The sequence below is a fragment of the Triticum aestivum genome, chromosome 3B (assembly GCF_018294505.1).
Source record: "Triticum aestivum cultivar Chinese Spring chromosome 3B, IWGSC CS RefSeq v2.1, whole genome shotgun sequence".
NCBI lineage: Eukaryota > Viridiplantae > Streptophyta > Magnoliopsida > Poales > Poaceae > Triticum > Triticum aestivum.
Genome location: NC_057801.1, coordinates 212603835 through 212621773, shown reverse-complemented (window position 1 = coordinate 212621773; position 17939 = coordinate 212603835). Strand labels below are relative to the sequence as shown.

The window sequence follows — 17939 nt, the reverse complement described above, 5'->3', positions numbered from 1 at the left end:
CAGAGGCAATGCCACCGCTCACTGTTCATCCACCCCCCCCCCCCGCCGCAACGCTCACTGTTCACCCATAGGTAGCATCGATCGGCTTCAATTAGCAGCAATAGCGAAGGAATCACTCCATCGGGTTCAGTTAACAACCATCGATCGATCGCTCAGGTTCAGTAACGCGTAGCCTGTAGTGCAATCTCTCGGGTTTAGTTAGAGCTCAATGCCTCGCTCGGGTTCAGTTAGAGCCAACGCCTCGTACACACGCGCGTACGTGTACGAGAGAAATGCGCATCGCTCGTCCCCCGACCTCCCACCGTAACCCGCAACTCCCCGAAATTTTCCTCCCCCTCGCTTCTACCACGGTTTTTCCCGTCATGGACAGCCCAAAGAATGTCATGCAGCTGCGTCTCCGGCCCGCCCCGGACGAAAAGCCCATTTTTTGTCATGATTTTTTGTCATACAAGTAGGAGCCCACCACATTTATGATGATACCGGGTTTTGTCACAATTATCGTCATAGAAGTGTCATATGTATGACAGAAAAAAATCCGTTCGGCCCAAAATGTCACGGATGTGTCTTTTTTTGTAGTGATGACACTACCCACTATGAAGGTAGTAACATAGACTTATACTACCCACAGTGGGAAGTAACTTAGACTAGTAACATGCATATGTTACTAGTCTATGTTAGGTTGCTCATAGTGGGAGTAACATCGGTAGTAACATAGATGACAGATAAGCAAAAATGGTGAGGTGGCAAGTAGTTAATGAGGAGAGAGGCAAATAGAGTAACATAATATGTTACCATCACATAGCATTTCCCAATGCAAAATGAGTATACAAATTAATAAATAAAGACATCTACGTTACCACACATATGACACTACCTACTATGAAGGTAGTAATATAGACTAGTAACATATGCATGTTACTAGTCTAATTTACTCTCCGCTATGACTAGCCTTACTAGACTCTACAGTGGAGAGTAACATATGTGTGGTGTCATACAACTCTTCATTTATTGATCAATAAATAGATTGAAATTTAACCTATGTGTTTGGTGGGAGGGAACATGGAATAAATAATTTATTGATCAACTCTTCATTTATTGACCAAAAAATAGATTAGTAACTAGCCATGTTACTCCATGCCTCTCTCTCATCATTAATTACTTGTCATGTCATCTATTTTGTCTAGATAAGTGTGATGTTATCACCTATGTTACTCCCACTGTGGGTAGTCTAACACATGCATTCTATTAGTTTAAGTTACTTCTCAATATGACTAGCCTAAAAGGTTCGATCTACACACTTATATTACCCTTATTTCCTTTTTTAACTATGTCCATCTGAAGGGTCATTTTTTCACACTTGAAAAGACAAGCGATTTTGCTACTCCCTATTATCCATATTTTATTGTAAATCAACGACAATTAATATGGATCGGAGGGGGTATCGGAATTATTGTATCATTTCATCTTTCTTCATAAATTGTTTCTATTTGTACACGGGATGACTTGGACATATTCTTTAGATATTCCTTGAAGCCACACGGTGCTTGAAGAACTATATTTTAGATAGATTTTTCTAGAAGATAGATTGTATTTTATACGAAAGGCAGGCAGTGCACACCAACTGTATTTTTTAAGCATGTATGCTAATAGTTGAAGTGAGAATGAGTAATGGTGTGGTGCATGCTACTTCTTGAGCTTACGTTGGTTTTTCCCTTGAAGAGGAAAGGGTGATGCAGCAAAGTAGGGATAAGTATTTCCCTCAGTTAGAGAACCAAGGTATCAATCCAGTAGGAGAAACCGCACAAATAAACAAGACCTGCACAAACAATCAAACAACTTGCACCCAACACAATAGAGGGGTTGTCAATCCCTTCACGGTACTTGCAAAAGTGAGATCTGATAGAGATAGATAAACAAAAAGTAAAATATTTTTGGTATTTTTGGTTTATAGATCTGAAAGTAAAAGATTGCAAAATAGTAGATCAGAAACTAATATGATGGAAAATAGACCCGAGGGCGATAGGGTTCACTAGTGGCTTCTCTCAAGATAGCAAATAATATGGTGGGTGAACAAATTACTGTCGAGCAATTGACAGAAAATCGCAAAGTTATGACGATATCTAAGGCAATGATTATGAACTATAGGCATCACGTCTGTGTCAAGTAGACCGACTACTGCCTGCATCTACTACTATTACTCCACACATCGACCGACTCCTGTCTGCATCTAGAGTACTAAGTTCATGAAGAACAGAGTAACACATTAAGTAAGATGACATGATGTAGAGGAATAAACTCAAGCAATATGATGTAAACCCCATCTTTTTATCCTCGATGGCAACAATACAATACGTGCCTTGCTGCCCCTACTGTCACTGGGAAAGGACACCGCAAGATTGAACCCAAAGCTAAGCACTTCTCCCATTGCAAGAAAAACCAATCTAATTGGCCAAACTAAACCGATAGTTCAAAGAGAATTACAAAGATATCAAATCATGCATATAAGAATTCAGAGAAGATTCAAATAATATTCATAGATAAGCTGATCATAAATCCACAATTCATTGGATCTCGATAAACAAACCGCAAAAGAAAATTACATCGGATAGATCTCCAAGAACATCAAGGAGAACATGGTATTGAGAAGCAAAGAGAGAGAGAGAAGAAGCCATCTAGCTATGGACCCACAGGTCTGAGGTAAACTACTCATGCTTCATCGGAAGGGCAATAGAGTTGATGTAGAAGCCTTCCGTGATCGAATCCCCCTCTGGCAGGATGCGGGAAAAGGACCCTAGATGGAATCTCACGAGTACAGAAGGTTGCGGCCGCGGAAAAGTGTTTTCGTGGATGCTTCTGGTGGTTTGGGGATATTTGGGAATATATAGGACGAAGAATTAGGTCAGGGGAGTCACGAGGAGCCCACAAGGCAGGGGGTGCGCCCTACCCCCCTGGGCGCGCCCTCCCCCCTTGTCGTCGCCTCGTGGCTCTTCCGACTTGATCTCCAAGTCTCCTGGGTGTCTTTTGGTCCAAGAAAAATCATCGCGAAGGTTTCATTCCGTTTCGACTTTTTCATTTGGTATTCCTTTTCTGTGAAGCTCAAAAATAAGGAAAAAAACATAAACTGGCACTAGGCTCTAGGCTAATAGGTTAGTCCCAAAAATAATATAAAATAGCATATTAATGCATATAAAATATCCAAAACAGATAATATAATAGCATGGAACAATAAAAAATTATAGATACGTTGGAGACGTATCAGTGCATGCCTGCACCAGCATGAAGCTACTTCATGTTATTTTGAGATCGTTGTATGGTACTGCCATTTCTCTCGGACAAGAGCCCTGCACTTGGGAAGTCCCCTTCTACACACGAGCTCAAATAAGCTCAGGATGAATAGTAACTCGAAAAACATATAAAAATATTCAAAAATCTGATTTTTTTATGAAAAACTTTGACAAATGTTCTAAGAGTTTGCTAAATTTCATTATGAAATCATATTTTTGGAAGTCGTGGTAAAAACAAACAAAATCAGTGCTCCAAAATGCTTTCAAAAGTAGCATTTTCAGAGTATCGGTTTTGTTTTTTGCCACGACTTTCACAAATATGATTTCATGATAAAACTTTACAAGCTCTTAAAAACATCGTCAAAGTTTGGCATAAGAAAATTCAGATTTTTTTGGAAAATTTCTTAAACATTTTCCGATTTTACTGTTCACCAGGGCTCATTTGAGCTCGGGTGCAAAAACTTCACTTCCCCTGCACTTAGCTTTCCTATGGGCTTGCCCTTCTATTTGAGAACTATCTGTGGGAAATCATATGACTCATTTATTTTATAATTGCCCATATAGAAATTCAAGAACAATTGTTCTGATCAAACCCGTGTCAAGTCAATGCCAAGTTTGATATGTATTGTTAGAAAAGAAAAAAATTGAACAACTAAATTACCGCCTTTCAGTATTCAGTTAACTATTCGCAGAAGGAGATCAAAAGAATCTTTTAAATTGGAAAATATAAAACGTAGAAGTGCAAATTTGAAACAAATATTAGACATATGATGAGAATGAAGGCTGAGGGAAGAGTCTGTTGGAAATATGCTCTAGAGGCACTAATAAATTGGTTATTATCATATTTCCTTGTTCATGATAAATTTTTATTATTCATGCTAGAATTGTGTTGACAGGAAACTTAAATACATCTGTGAATACATAAACAACATCGTATCCCTAATAAGCCTCTACTAGACTAGCTCGTTGATCAAAGATGGTTAAGGTTTCCTAACCATAGACATGTGTTGTCGTTTGGTAACTGAATCGCATCATTAGGAGAATGGTGTGATGAACAGACTCAACCATAAGCTTAGCATCTGATCGTATCACTAAGTTCACTTTGTCGTAGCTTTCGTAATGTCAATTATATGTTCTTTAGACCATGAGATCATGCCACTCCCGGATACCGTAGGAATACTTTATGTGCTATCAAACGTCACTTTGTAACTGGGTGATCATAATGGTGCTCTATAGGTATCTCCGAAGATATTTTTTGGGTTGCATGGATCGAGATTGGGATTTGTCACTCCGTGTGACAGGGAGATATCTCCGGGCCCTCTCAGTAATACAACATCACAAGAAGCTTGCAAACACGTGACTAGTGTGTTTAGTCATGGGAATCTTGTATAATGGAACGAGTAAAGAGACTTGCTGGTAACGAGATTGAGCTAGGTATGGAGATACCAACGGTCGAATCTCGGGCAAGTAACATATCGCCAGACAAAGGGAATTGCATACAGGATTAACTGAATCCTTGACATCGTGGTTCAATCGATAAAGATCTTCGTGGAATATGTAGGAACCAATATGGGCATCCAGGTCTAACTATTGGTTATTGATCGGAGAGGAGTCTCGGACATGTCTACATGATTCTCAAACTTGTAGGCTCGCACGCTTAACGTTCGATGACGCTAGAGTAGTATTGGGATAATTGATGTTGGTGACCGAATGTTGTTCGGTGCCTTGAATGAGACCCGGGATATCACGAGGAGCTCTGGAATGGTCCAGAGGTAAAGATTTATATATGAAAAGTCATTTTCGGGGTTCCGCAAAAAGTTCGGTTTTTTCCAGTATGTACCGGGAAGCTTCCAGAAGGTTTCGATGGATTTCGGAGGGGTCCAGAAGTCCACGAAGGGTTCCATCACATCAAAGGTCGGCATGGGCTAAGAGGAGGATCCCTGGCCTTATTGGGTCAGGCGCACCAGCCACCCTTAGGCCCATGCGGCTAGGGATGGGAAACCCTAGAGGGGAGGGCGTCCCACTTGCCTTGGTAGGAAAGTTCCCTCCCCTAGCCGCCGGCCCCTCCTTGGAGGAGGGGCTAGGGGTTGGCGCACCCCTCCCTCACCCCTATATAAAGGGTGGAGGCGCAAGGGAAGGGGCTCACCCCTTTGCCTAGCTGCAGCTCTCCCCATCTCTCCCTTCTCCTCATTCCGGTTTTGCTTAGCGAAGCCCTGCTGGTACTCCACCACCACGTCGTCGTGTTGGTTGTGTTCCTATATACTTCTCCCCTTCGCTTGATGGATCAAGGAGGAGGACACGTCACCGAGTTGCACGTGTACTAAACTCGGAGGTGTCGTCCGTTCGGCGCTAGATTGGTCTGGATTGTGATTGGATCGTGAAGAGTACGACTACATCAATCGCGTTATATACGCTTTTGCTTTTGGTCTACAAGGGTACATAGACATACTCCCCTCTCATTTCTATGCATCTCCTAGATTAGATCTTGGGTGTTCCGTAGGGAAAAAAATTGATTTTCATGTAACGTTACCCAACAATGGCATCATGAGCTAGGTCTGTGCGTAGATGTTATGCATGAGTAGAACACAAAGAGGTTGTGGCCGTTGATGTTCAGATTTCTTACCTCCTTTATTATTTTGGATTCAGTGGTATTGTGGGATGAAGCAGCTCGGACCAACCTTACTTGTCATCGCACAAGAGACTGATTCCACTGACTAACATGCAACTTGTCTTGCATAAAAGGGGATGGCGGGTGTCTGTCATCAACGCCGCCATCTCCACCCAGGGTCGCCGCCCTTGCTTCCAAAGCCCCTCACGCCGGCACGAGGCAGCAGATCCTCGCTGCCACCTTCCCCGAAAGACGCACGGTAGCCGGTGGGCTCCTCGGGTGGTGGTGGGGAGGGGGAGGAGGGAGGAGAGGTGGTGACTGCTAGGGTTTGGGGCCACTCCCGTGTAGCCCGAGAGGGGCGATGCGAGAGCCGGGGGGAATCTCTGTCAAGAGTGAAATTAAATCCAGAGATCTTGTGAAGCCACGGCCTCGAGTATGATGGTGGAAGCTTTCACATGGCCCCTATACTGTCCCTGACAAGCAGAAGGGCAGTTCTTCCACTCCCGGTGCATACAATCTATGCTACCAAGCATCCCCGAAAAGCCCCTGTTGGCATTCATCGCCAACAAGCGGGCTGTATCTGCAACATTTGGCTCTCTCAAGTACTCAGGGTCAAACATTGCTATCATAGCCTTGCAGAACCTATACATGGACTCGAGGCACGTGGACTTGCTCATACAGACATACTCATCAATGAGATCACCAGGAACTCCGCATGCAAGCATCCGAATAGTTGCAGTGCATTTCTAATAAGAGGAGAAGCCAACCTTTCCAAGGGCAACCTCCCAGCACTCAAAATACCTATCGTATGCCACCACCCCCTCCTGGATATGGTTGAAAACATGCCTAGCCATACGGAAACGACGCCGGAATAGGTGATGTTTGAAGAGCAGGTTGGGTGTCTCGAAGTAGTCATTTCAGAGTAGGAAATGGTCACTCTCTCGGTTGCGATTCAACGCCGGAGTGTGCCCTGGGATTGAGCCCCGGAACATCGGCCGCTGCCTACTAAGGTGGTCATGGACGACCAACACAGCAGCCACAAGCTCCTCATCGTCTGATGAAGAATCATCCGAGTCGCAAATGAAATTGTGGAAAAATAACTCGTCGGCGGAGTCCATTTGTATCTTGCGGGCAAACCGTCGAATAGCTTGCGGGCGTCGTTGAAGAAGCTGGTCGATGAAGAGCAATACGCCTCCCCTGGACCTGGTAGCAGGCCTTGGTGGCGTCCGGCGAGCATGGTGGCGTCAGACGAGCAAGGTCGTCGCGCTTTTGACCGCTTCAGGCAGGGCCGACGGCAGTGCGGCGAGGCGGTGCTGGCGGCGACGTCGGGGAAGTTGCGATGGCGGTGCGACGAGGCGGTGGTGGCGGCGACGTTTAAAGGTGGCGTGATGTGGGGGAGGTATGTGGGCGCGGACGGCTGGCCTGGGCACCGGAACTGGGCGGCGGCGGCGACGGGGTAGGGCGGCTGGATGTGCTAGCTGTCGATTGGAGGAAGAGAATAGCCTATGTGCCACCGACTGGCGGGCCAGAGGGAGAAGTAGGCGAGCGTCGCACGCCTACTCCTCGTGTCCGCACCAATGCAAATGAGGCCCAAATGTGAGCCTGGAATGGGTCACCCGGCAAACAAAAAGCAGACGCATGTCTGTTTGGGTCGGTGCGTTGGGCCGACTTTTGTATCCGTTTCGACCCAAACGGACACGTGCGGATGAATCGGGGAGGCGCGTTGGAGTTGCTCTTATCTTGAGTGGAAGGCACTGATCCTTGTCTGACTACAGAGTTGATTAGGACTGATGTACTAGCCTACAAAAATCGATCCTCCACTCAAAGGTAGCAGTATATTTTTCTGGAAGATGTCTCTGAACAATGCAGTGGCATTTCATAGCTTCAGTACTATATTTTGCATTCGGTCGACAATACCTGATTTACGTTGATCATTCTAAGTTGAGCACGCAACATGGAGCATATGGTACATCCATTGTGTCACTTCTTCATGACAGGCATACAGATAACCAAAGGTCACATATATACAAAGATACACAGCTTACACAGCTTACACGGTACCGCATTTCGCTTGGTTTTATGGTGATGGCATAGTGCATAGAGCATTTTTTAATAAGTCTCCACACCAGCAGATCTGCACTCGACGTCGAACCACACTTCATTGACACGGCCGACGATGCGGAAGGGGCTGTTGTACTGTGCGATCGAGTAGGCGTTCTTCCTAGGGTGATTTGTGGAGTTCCCCCACGGTGTCCGGCTCAAGCTCACTGCGAGTTTCTCAGCTTCCTCGACGACATTGTGGTCGCGTGCGTAGCCAGAGAAGCTCCTGACAGCAACGCAGTGGCCTGGCCACCTATCTGGATGTAGGTTCAGCTCCGGGAGAGGGACAGGAGGGGAAGCTTGGAATTCTACTGGTAAGTAGAGCCCGACAAAGTAGGCCGAAGAGTGCAGAGGCCCCGCGCCTGGGACGATGCTCGTTAGGATAGGGGTCGTCATTCTGATCCTGGAGGAGTTGAGGTTTGCGCCCATCAGGTATTGGAACAACCTGCCAGAAATCAGTGACAACATTGAAGGTTCAGAGCCACTGAATATGATAATAGGGTTTGGACCCAGTAGGTAAATTCATCAGACAGGAAACTTTCAGAATGGGCAATGGAAAGCAAATCATGGACAAACATCAATATACTTGATTCATGTAACTAAATGTGCACGCGATAAACTACCTGGAATGCTGGAAATTAAAATAATAACTTCCCCGCAAAAAAAGTCAAAATAGCTTGCAGATTGTAATGCTGTCATAAGTGAACAATCACCACATGCAATTATATTTTATATTTCACGAGCTAGCAAAGTTCATATATCCACCAGTTGAAATTTTGCAAAACCTAGGTGGAAACAACACTTGGGATCGAGCCAATTGTTTGGGCCCTTTGAGTTATCAATTTCACAAATCAAAAGATCTGTTACACATCAAGAACTATTCGCAGATGGAGGCAAAGATCTTAATATCACTTCGTGGAATTAAGAAAAGCCTCTAACATATGGCTAAATGAAAGAGGGCAGTGCAGAATCACTGAATTGTTCGTGTTGATGCAGACTACGGCCCTGGACGGGTAGCAGTAAACATAAAATAATTATTTGGACCTATCATAATTCAGATAGCCTAGTTATTTGGGAGTCTGGTCTGTTTCATAAGTACTCTACATCAGAGCAGCAAAGTCAGATTATAGATGTACTAACATATCTTGTATCAGGTCAGAAATGGATTATGTTTGTTTAATTTTGCAACAAGAATGGTTAACTCTTGTCTATACTCGAGGTGATTCACAACCGAGGTTCAATCATTCTCATGGAGTAGTGGCTGATCCTACATTTCCTTGTGCTACAGATTCCTCCTGCCAACTTGCACAATTGTGCATGGCAACACACTCTCTACTCACAGGATGACCGATGACATGCTTCTCAACTCCCATGTCTCAGCTGAGATGTACTAGCATCCTGATGAAAGGTAAACGGGACAGCGACCCCCTAACTTGCGCATCAATTTCTTCCAGAAGTTATCCATTTCTTCCCCGATTCCCTAACCCTACGCAAGAATCGACACGCCAACGGAACAGATCGAAGGATGGGAATCATAAAAAAAAGTAAAAAGAACACGAGGATTACAAGTCGACACCCCCTAAATCGAAGGATGATAGGATTGCATCTGGACAGACTGCGGACCCAGAGGACGGCGTGCTTAAGGAATCAATCAGTCAGTCAATCAGGCGATTCCGTAACGATCCAAGCAAGATCGTGGAGGGACGGTGAGAAGCGTATCACCTGTGGAAGCCGAGCTTGGTGGCGACGTGGAAAGAGATGTCGTCGGAGGGGGCGGACATCCAGACGGTGTCGCGGTAGTGCCGCACCTCGAAGTCCGACTCCGCGTGCACCGTCACGTACTGCGGCGACTCCGAGCCGCGGGCGGCCGGCGAGAGCAGGCGAGGAGGATGAGGATGGGGAGCAAGGGCACCGCCGGATGCTGCCGCTCCATGGTCTTCGCCTCGCCGGCAGCTGCGGCGTCGGTCTTCGCTCTAGCCTTGCCGAGACCAGGGGGAAACGGGCAGCGGATGCGCACGGTGTACTCCCTCCAAGATGGGGAAATGGGGACTGTGTTCGGAAGAAATCACTCGATTTAAAATAAGACGTTTTTTTTAGGGAAATAAGACGTTTTTTGGGTTGTAGTAATATCATCTTCTTCTCTTCTTTTTGCGGGGAAAAGAGATTATAAAATAGAGCCCCACCACCACACGCAAGCATCCATGGAAAATATTCTCTGTTCTATATATAATATATTCTACTCCCTCGGTCCCAAAGTGAATGTAAAATTACAATAATCGAAATATAAAATTTCCATGACATTAAGAATAAAAATGTCATGCTCTTAAAAATAAAATTTCCATGCTCTGCAATTTTTTTTATCATAACATACAACCGCATATGGGAAATTGCCATGATCTGAATAATAAAATTGCCATGCCATTTTTTATTTTTTGGACATGGTACAACCACAGATGCCCACATACACAACACACACTCATATCTTTGAACGCATGTATGCACACCCTAGCCGTATAAGCACCTTTGAAATACTAAGCCGGCATCTGAAATATATCCAGAAATATACGAGCACCTGTGCCAAGTCCAGGACTTAACCCTCGCGAGTGGGTTCCATCACAAGAAATCTAACCATATGAGCTACGCTCAGTTTGCAAATTGCCATGCCAAAATTTTCATCACATAGATAAAAATTGTCATGCTTTTATATACAAGAAGTTGATCGTCAAAAAAAAAGTTGCAAAAATATGGAATTTATAAAGGTTATTCAAAGAGTAATAGTAACTAGATAAAAACACAACTAAAATTACTATTATGCCATGACAACTAGATAAAAATACTACTAAAATGACTATTATGCCATGGTAACTAGACACAAAAACACATCTAAAATTACTATTGTGCCATGGCAACTATATACAAAAAATATATACAGTATGTATTACCTGGAAAATTTAAATTGCCAGCCTAGAAAAAAAAACACCCGCAAACTAACCATGGACCAAAACATCTTAATTTGCCATCCTAGTGACACAAAACTAAATTTGCCATGGCAACTTTTGTAGTGACGCAGAAATTGCCATCCGCGAAATTAACCATGGACTAAAACATCTTAAGTTTTCATCCTAGTGACACACAGCTAAAATTTCCATGGCTATTTTAGTGATACAAAAGATGTCCTTCAAAAGATTAACAATGGGCCAATGCATATTATTTTGCCATTCTAGTGGCACAAATTTTATTATTGGGTTTTTACCATTTATGCCACTGGTTGTGTCTTACTACTCAGTTTTGCCATTAGAAATTACTACTGCTCAAAAATGCCATCGTTATGTGAGAAATTTGCTCAAAATGCCATTAGATATCTAAAAAATGCCACTGGTCCTTTAGATGTTTACTCAAAATGCCATTAGACATCGTTATTGCCAGGTCAAACCAGTTGACCATGTTATATGACAAAAATACCCCTAGACCCACATGTTAGTTATCTCTATCTCACAACGATAGGCGTGGGGCCCCACTTGTCAAGACTAAGCAAGCGAATAATTTTAGAGGATAATAAGAACGTTGTTGGGATTAAGTGAGACTCACATTTTATTGTAGTGAGATAGAGGAAGAGTTGACATGTTGGTCCATAGGTATTTTGGTCATTATAACATGGCAAACGAGACTTAAGCTGACAATAGTGGTGTTTAGTGGCACTTTTTAGCATGTGTTTAACGAAGCGATGGCATTTTTGAGCAGTTGAAATTTCTAGTGGCAAAACTGAGTAGTAAGATATAACCAATGGCATAAATGATAAAAACCCATTATTTTATTTTGCCACGACAACTTTCTCAGTGACCGAAGTGGCCATCTGAGATATTAACCATGGACCAAAAACATCTTAATTTGCTATCCTAGTGTCAAAAAACTAATCATGCACAAAAAACTTAAATTGAGATGCCGATAAGAAAAAGGAAAAACATGGTTAAGCATCAAGCAAAGTTGTCATGATAAAAAGCATAAAATTGCAATGATAGAAAGCATACAATTCCCATGATAAGCATAACAGATTCACATATCAAACAAAAGCACACACAATTTGCATAAAATGAAAAGGTTATAAAACATAAGTTGCTAGCCTAATGACACACATTTAACCATGAAAGCAAGTATGGAGTTGCCACTATGTTATTACATGAGTTGGCACATCCTCATAGCTGACATTTGGCATAAAACAACCCCATTTTCATCCACGAAGTTGAAACACATATAATGCAATTTTCTTCACATTTAGAAATATGAAAATCAACACAAATCTGTTGAACTAATGTAAACGGGAAACACAGGAAACACACAATTATAAAGAGCACAACACACGTGAGAAGAAGAGGGAAGGGAGGGAACGAGTAGTAGAAAAAGAACGTAAGGGATGAGCAGGCCGCAGTTGGGTGAGGCGGGGCAAACGTGGTTGGAGGCCGGGAGCTCCATGTGGCGGCGGATCTAGCACAGGAGCTCCATGCGGCGGCCGGATGCAGACATGGCAAGCGGCAGGGCAGAGCGACTCAATGCCCAGGTGCAGGTCGCTGGCGTTGGTGTCAGTCTCTTGCAGGGGCGACGACTGTTGCAAGGCACGATGGTGCAACGGACAAACTTAAGCGCGTCCATCCATGGCAGTTCGGGCAATGCTTGTGCTGCGAACCACCACTATTCCTCCCCCTTCTTGCTTTGCCCCCTCAAGCAGCACCGCATTGGCCCCTGGCGTCCGCCGCTGCTCCTGTTCCTTAGCGCCCAGCCTCCTCACGCATCCTTCAGCTCCGCCTCCTTCGGGGGCAGCGGGGACGGGGATGGGTCCGCCGGCCACCACCGCGTCAAGAGCGCTAGCCCGAGTCACAACGAGGAGTCGTCGACGACCACCATGAGGACATCAAGGACATGGCACTCGGTTTGGGAATGAGAACAACGACGGAGAAAGAGAGAAGGGGAAGGGGAGAAAAGGTGCTCACCGTTCGCCTGGGTCGTGAATGTAGCGAACACCTGCACAAAATGATGTGGCGACCACCCTTACTTTAAGATCCATGCTGACCGTCCGTCGGCCAAGGAGAAGTTCGGAGATTGCAAAATAATTTCACTAATAAATTTTTTATTACTCCCTCTGTCCAAATTACTTGTCGCGGAAATAGATAAAAATGAATATATCTAAAACTAAAATACGTCTGAATACATTTATTTCTTCATAGGGTTATCTTTATATTTTTCCTCCACTTCTTTTCATAGATAGATGTAGATCCACTCGGCCAAAATCTCCCCATCTTCATTTCCTCCCCGAACCAAGCAGTGCCTACTTGTCTCCCTCCGCGAATCTCTCCCTCCCACGCTGATCTCAATCTGCCCGTCCCTCCACGGGCCTGCGCCGCCTCCCTCACTCCCCGCCGCATCGCCGGCGGCCTCAGCTTTGCACGCTCCGATGGTGCCGAGGTGGGTTTTCTTTCTCCTGGAAGAGACCCCCGCACGCTCCGCCAGGAATGCCGTGGTTCCTCCTCCTCCTAGAAGAGGCTCCCGCGCGCTCCGCCCAGCACCGGGACGCCGTCTCCGCACACGCTTAACTACGCTATTTGCCCTCTACGTTTCTCAACCCGCGAAAACCCTAATTCTTCCTCAATTATCTTTCCGCGCTGCTCGTGTGCGCAAGCACTGGCCGTATTCGGGGTTTTCTGAGTCCCGCTTGTTCCCTGTTCCTCTGCAGATTGGTCACTTGCTAGTGCTGGCGGCTCAACCTGCGGAATCGCGGCACCGCCATGGAGACTCCGCTGACGGTGCAGATTGTCGAGTTCAACACCAAGGTGTGCCTTTCTGGGCTCCATTTCCCCCCGGTTCATTTTGGGTTTTCGTGCAGTGCTGTGAGGCTGTTGCTCTACATGCTGGTGTTGGTGGACCTGCTTTGCAGGTGATGCAGGAGGAGCTGAAGAAGCTGGGGCTCAAGGTCAACCACCATGAGGCCAACATCACGTTCCTCAAGTCTGAGATCTATGCTATCGAAGAGTCGATTGCCGACCTGACAAGTAAGATTTTGTGTGTTTGCCACCCCGGCTTTATGCACTCTAGGTTACGCTGTTCTTGTCTGGGAATGCAGCATGTGGATACCGTCTGGCAGACCATGAAACATGTTAATTATGTTGTGGTGTGTTAGTCAACAATTAAGTTGTCTAAGTCCTTGGTAGTTAAGCTCTGTCATTTATGGAACTTTATTTGCCAATATTCATATGTGGCTCTGTTTCGGACCACGTTATCAATATTTTGTTGTTTGAAATCATTTAAAGTGAAATCGACAATGTTCAGACTTGAATGACCATCCTTGTGTGTGCTGAACCCTGAATTGGATTGTCCATTTAAAAGCTAATAAGATGATATGCAGTACTCTTACTTATAGGGCACATGTCCTGCAAAATTAATATTATTTTCAAAGGCTGAAAATGCTGTGCTAAAAGCACACGTGCAATCATACAAAAAGGCTAAAAAAATATGTAATACCATGAGGGGCTCGTTGTACATCCATGCAATTTTTTGAATTTTAATTCACTGTATTGTGTGAGATGCACTTCTTTTTTGCTATGAATAGTGCACCTCACAATCTGAATCGAGTTTGAACTTGGAATTTTGTATCCGCGCACGTCAGAAGTTTGCATGAACTTATATGTGTGTATTTGGTTTGAACAACATTTGTGCACTTAGCTATCATTCACTACAACACGGCTGTTGAAAGAAGGCGTATTGGCTAGGGTGTTTCTCTAAATGCCTCAAAATTGTGCTTAAGGAGGTGTTTTGGAGAATTCGCCTTAAATCATCTCTAGCTTAAGGTGTTTTTGCAAACCTCCTCGGATTGTGTGCAGCTTTGGAGACATTTTTACAAATCGTCTCGGATTGTATGCAGCTTTGGAGGTGTTTCCTAAAAAACCTGTAACCGGTAGAGATTTTGAGGCGATTCTCAAAAACACCTCCTGATTGATTGTGGGTTTCTCGAAAATCGCCTCCAATCGCTGTGCTGTTTCCTATTGCGGGGCATGTCCATGTATATATGTATAATTTATCACAAAGGTCATGCTTTGTTACATAATCACAATATATTCGCTTGTCTGGTGGTAGTGTGCTTACAATGGTTTGCAGCCGGACCTGTGCTCGAGTCTTGTGTGCGTCGGAATGTTGCAGGCATATTTTTTACCTGTGTGAGGTTCTGTCTTTTAGTACCATACTGCTTAGTGAACAAGAGATTGCCGTATAAAAGGAGGAAACGTGGTCGCTGATTCAGAAGTCAGAGCTACTGGTTAATGGGCTTAGGGGCCAGTCGCGCGATTGAACATTTCCGCCCGGTATATATGCGCCATGATACAGACGTTGAGGCCTGGCCGGAAAATAGAAAGCCGACGTTGATTCTTTTCTCTCAGTTTGGGGCTTCGGTTGAGAAGTTTAGCAGTGCTTTAGGAAAACGCCCTAAAACGCCAGCAGATTCAAGGCATTATTGGGGAATGCCTTGATTGACCTTACCCTTTGCTACCATCTACAGCGTCGTAATATCAGCCGCGTTGTAGTGTCTAGGACTAGCCAATATTTCATGCTCATTTTCAAAATTAGAATATGTTAGCACACGGTCTGTGCATTGCATCGGATCGTGGATTTGTTTGGGAAAAAAAATAGGTGGCTGTGCTAGATTAGTATCATAATGTGTAGGTAATACGTCTCATTTTATACACAAAATGTTAAGAGTTGTTCAATACTTCTCTTAATTTATTATTCATATTTAGATGCTAAACCTGAGAACCTTGTCAGTTACACTTGGAAAGGCTGCTGTAATTGCAAATAATGGTACATCAGTTGTCCTATACCTTTTCAATCTGTTGCCCCTATTTATATGCTGAACCTGGAACTTTTATCAGTTAAACGTGGAAAGAAGTTTGTAGCTTCAAGTAATGGTACATCAGTTCAAGAAGCTGAACAGCGTACAATTGAAAGCATATGTAATCAGGACAAGACAGCAGCTTCGCTTATATGCCAGCTCAAGAAACGTCATTCTGCACAAATATCAACAATGCCAATGATGAAAGATATCCTTGGTGTTGTGGCTACCTTAGGAAAAACAAATGATGATAATCTAAGCAGGTCAATTTTCACCTTGTTTTGAATTGAATTTAGCTCCTCTATTGGTGCTAATTTACTTCACATGATATGTTTGTTTGCTTACGTTTCCTGGTATCTTTTTGTTTCTGTAAATTTGTGACAGCCTACTCTCAGAGTACTTGGGAATAGACAATATGCTTGGTCTTGTTTGCAAGACTTATGATGGCATAAAGAGTCTTGAAACATATGGCACAGAAGGCAACATTGATAAGAAAAGTGGAATTCATGGACTGGGTGGCTCAATTGGAAAGTTTCTGCATGGGAGGTTTACCGTGTTTTGTCTTGAAAACATAAGGTGCCATTCTAACTATTGAATGTCCTTATTCTCTCTTGGACTCGACCATACGAGCACTTAAATACTGTGCACTATTACACTCTGCAGGCCATTTTCCGGAGAAGTTGTGATTGATGATCCACAAAGATATCTTATGCTGCGTAAACCAAGGTTGCCTAACGGGGAGTCTCCTCCTGGTTTTCTTGGTTTCGCAGTAAATATGATACTTATGGACCAGGCATACTTGAGTTGTCTCACACCCCATGGCCATGGTCTTAGGGAGACTTTGTTTTACAGTTTGTTTTCTCATTTACAAGTTTATAAGACTACAGCTGATCTACGGCGTGCTATTCCCTTCATAAATGATGGTGCGGTTTCTCTAGATGGTGGTATATTGAGGCCTAATGGTTCATTCTGCCTTGGTGATAGGTACACAAATATGCAATTGATACCTTTACATCTAACTTTGATGATGACGATACAGTGTTTGAGTTTTTGCCTGTTTTAGTTTTCTTTTTGTTGAGTTTTGCTTGCTTGTACTCTTGTGCCATCTTGGTACTTTCTTCTAATGCAAAATGACACGCACTTGGGTGCGTAATCGAGAAAAACATGTTTTGCAGATTGTCCTAATTACCACGTATTTTCACGTGCAGCCATTTCACGGCTTGTAAAAGCATATATTTAATAAAATCAGGATTATGTTTCACAAGCTCAATTTACCACAAGTGTTCCAGCTAAAATGAAACAATAACATTCATTCCAGTAAGAGCTAATGAGCTATACACCACGCAAAACTTTTAAGGATCTGCAGTCAATTTGCCTTCTTATTTATTTATAACCCCTATGAAAGGCACATTGTAAGTTTTATTTATTATCGAAAGAGTAATCTACTTCTACATTTTTTATCTCCCGGATTTATGTACTCAAAGCTGTTCACTCGCACTAATAAGATACACAGTATTGATTTTTTGTATTAAAATTTATGTCATCACTTTTTTCTTGATGAATAAAGATGACCTTTGTAGGAAAGATGTAGAAGTGAAATTTACTGTAGCTTTAAGCTCTGGGGATTCAAACACACCTGGAAGTATCACTGAAGTGGAAGAGCAAGTTAAACTGAAGAACTGGGAGAAGGAAAGGCTTGTCGAGGATATAAAAAGGGAGGAAGATTTGTTAAAGCAAGTTAAGGACTCATTCAGCAATCAAAAGCAACAGCTTGTGGACTATATCACTCAATCACCAGCGGCAAAGGTGCGTTCACAATATCGATCTATTCTCTCTGAAACTTCAGCTACTTAATAAGTCATAGCGGTACAATGCAATATTTTCGTATATACTACTATTAGCTTCCCTATCACGAACTGGTGGTCTTTTTCTGAGATTTGATCGATCTATTCTCTCTGAAACTTCAGCTACTTAATAAGTCATAGCGGTGCAATGCAATATTTACGTATATACTATTAGCTTCCCTATGACGAACTGCTGATCTTTCTCTGAGATCTGAAATATTTAACTTTTAATT

At 43.5% G+C, this 17939-nt stretch overlaps 2 protein-coding genes across 2 annotated transcripts in view; one reads left to right on the top strand and one right to left on the bottom strand.

Moving 5' to 3' along the window:
* Positions 1-7745: 7745 nt before the first annotated feature.
* LOC123067459 (heme-binding protein 2) lies at positions 7746-12462 on the bottom strand. Its single transcript, XM_044490243.1, has 3 exons — positions 12397-12462; positions 9715-9965; positions 7746-8437 (listed from the first exon to the last, which is right to left on the bottom strand). The coding sequence occupies exons 1-3, from the start codon at positions 12460-12462 to the stop codon at positions 8002-8004; spliced, it is 753 nt and encodes a 250-aa protein (XP_044346178.1). The 3' UTR covers positions 7746-8001.
* A 797-nt stretch (positions 12463-13259) lies between these two features.
* LOC123069401 (protein DEFECTIVE IN MERISTEM SILENCING 3) overlaps positions 13260-17939 on the top strand; it is a 6357-nt gene continuing 1677 nt past the window's right edge. The window contains exons 1-7 of the mRNA XM_044492252.1: positions 13260-13449; positions 13718-13814; positions 13919-14033; positions 15903-16125; positions 16247-16438; positions 16526-16846; positions 17443-17668. Of these exons, the coding sequence (XP_044348187.1) occupies positions 13770-13814; positions 13919-14033; positions 15903-16125; positions 16247-16438; positions 16526-16846; positions 17443-17668 (1122 nt within the window). The 5' untranslated portion in view covers positions 13260-13449; positions 13718-13769. The remainder of the gene's footprint in view (positions 13450-13717; positions 13815-13918; positions 14034-15902; positions 16126-16246; positions 16439-16525; positions 16847-17442; positions 17669-17939) is intronic.

Bases quoted from the DNA above. Each gene is read 5' to 3' on its own strand.
- LOC123067459 (XM_044490243.1), bottom strand. From the start codon at position 12,462: ATGGAGCTCCCGGCCTCCAACCACGTTTGCCCCGCCTCACCCAACTGC. The intron at 9,966-12,396 runs GTTCTTTTTCTA...CGGCAAGGCTAG, and splicing joins GCGGCCTGCTCATCCCTTAC to AGCGAAGACCGACGCCGCAG. The intron at 8,438-9,714 runs GTGATACGCTTC...GATTTCTGGCAG, and splicing joins ACCAAGCTCGGCTTCCACAG to GTTGTTCCAATACCTGATGG.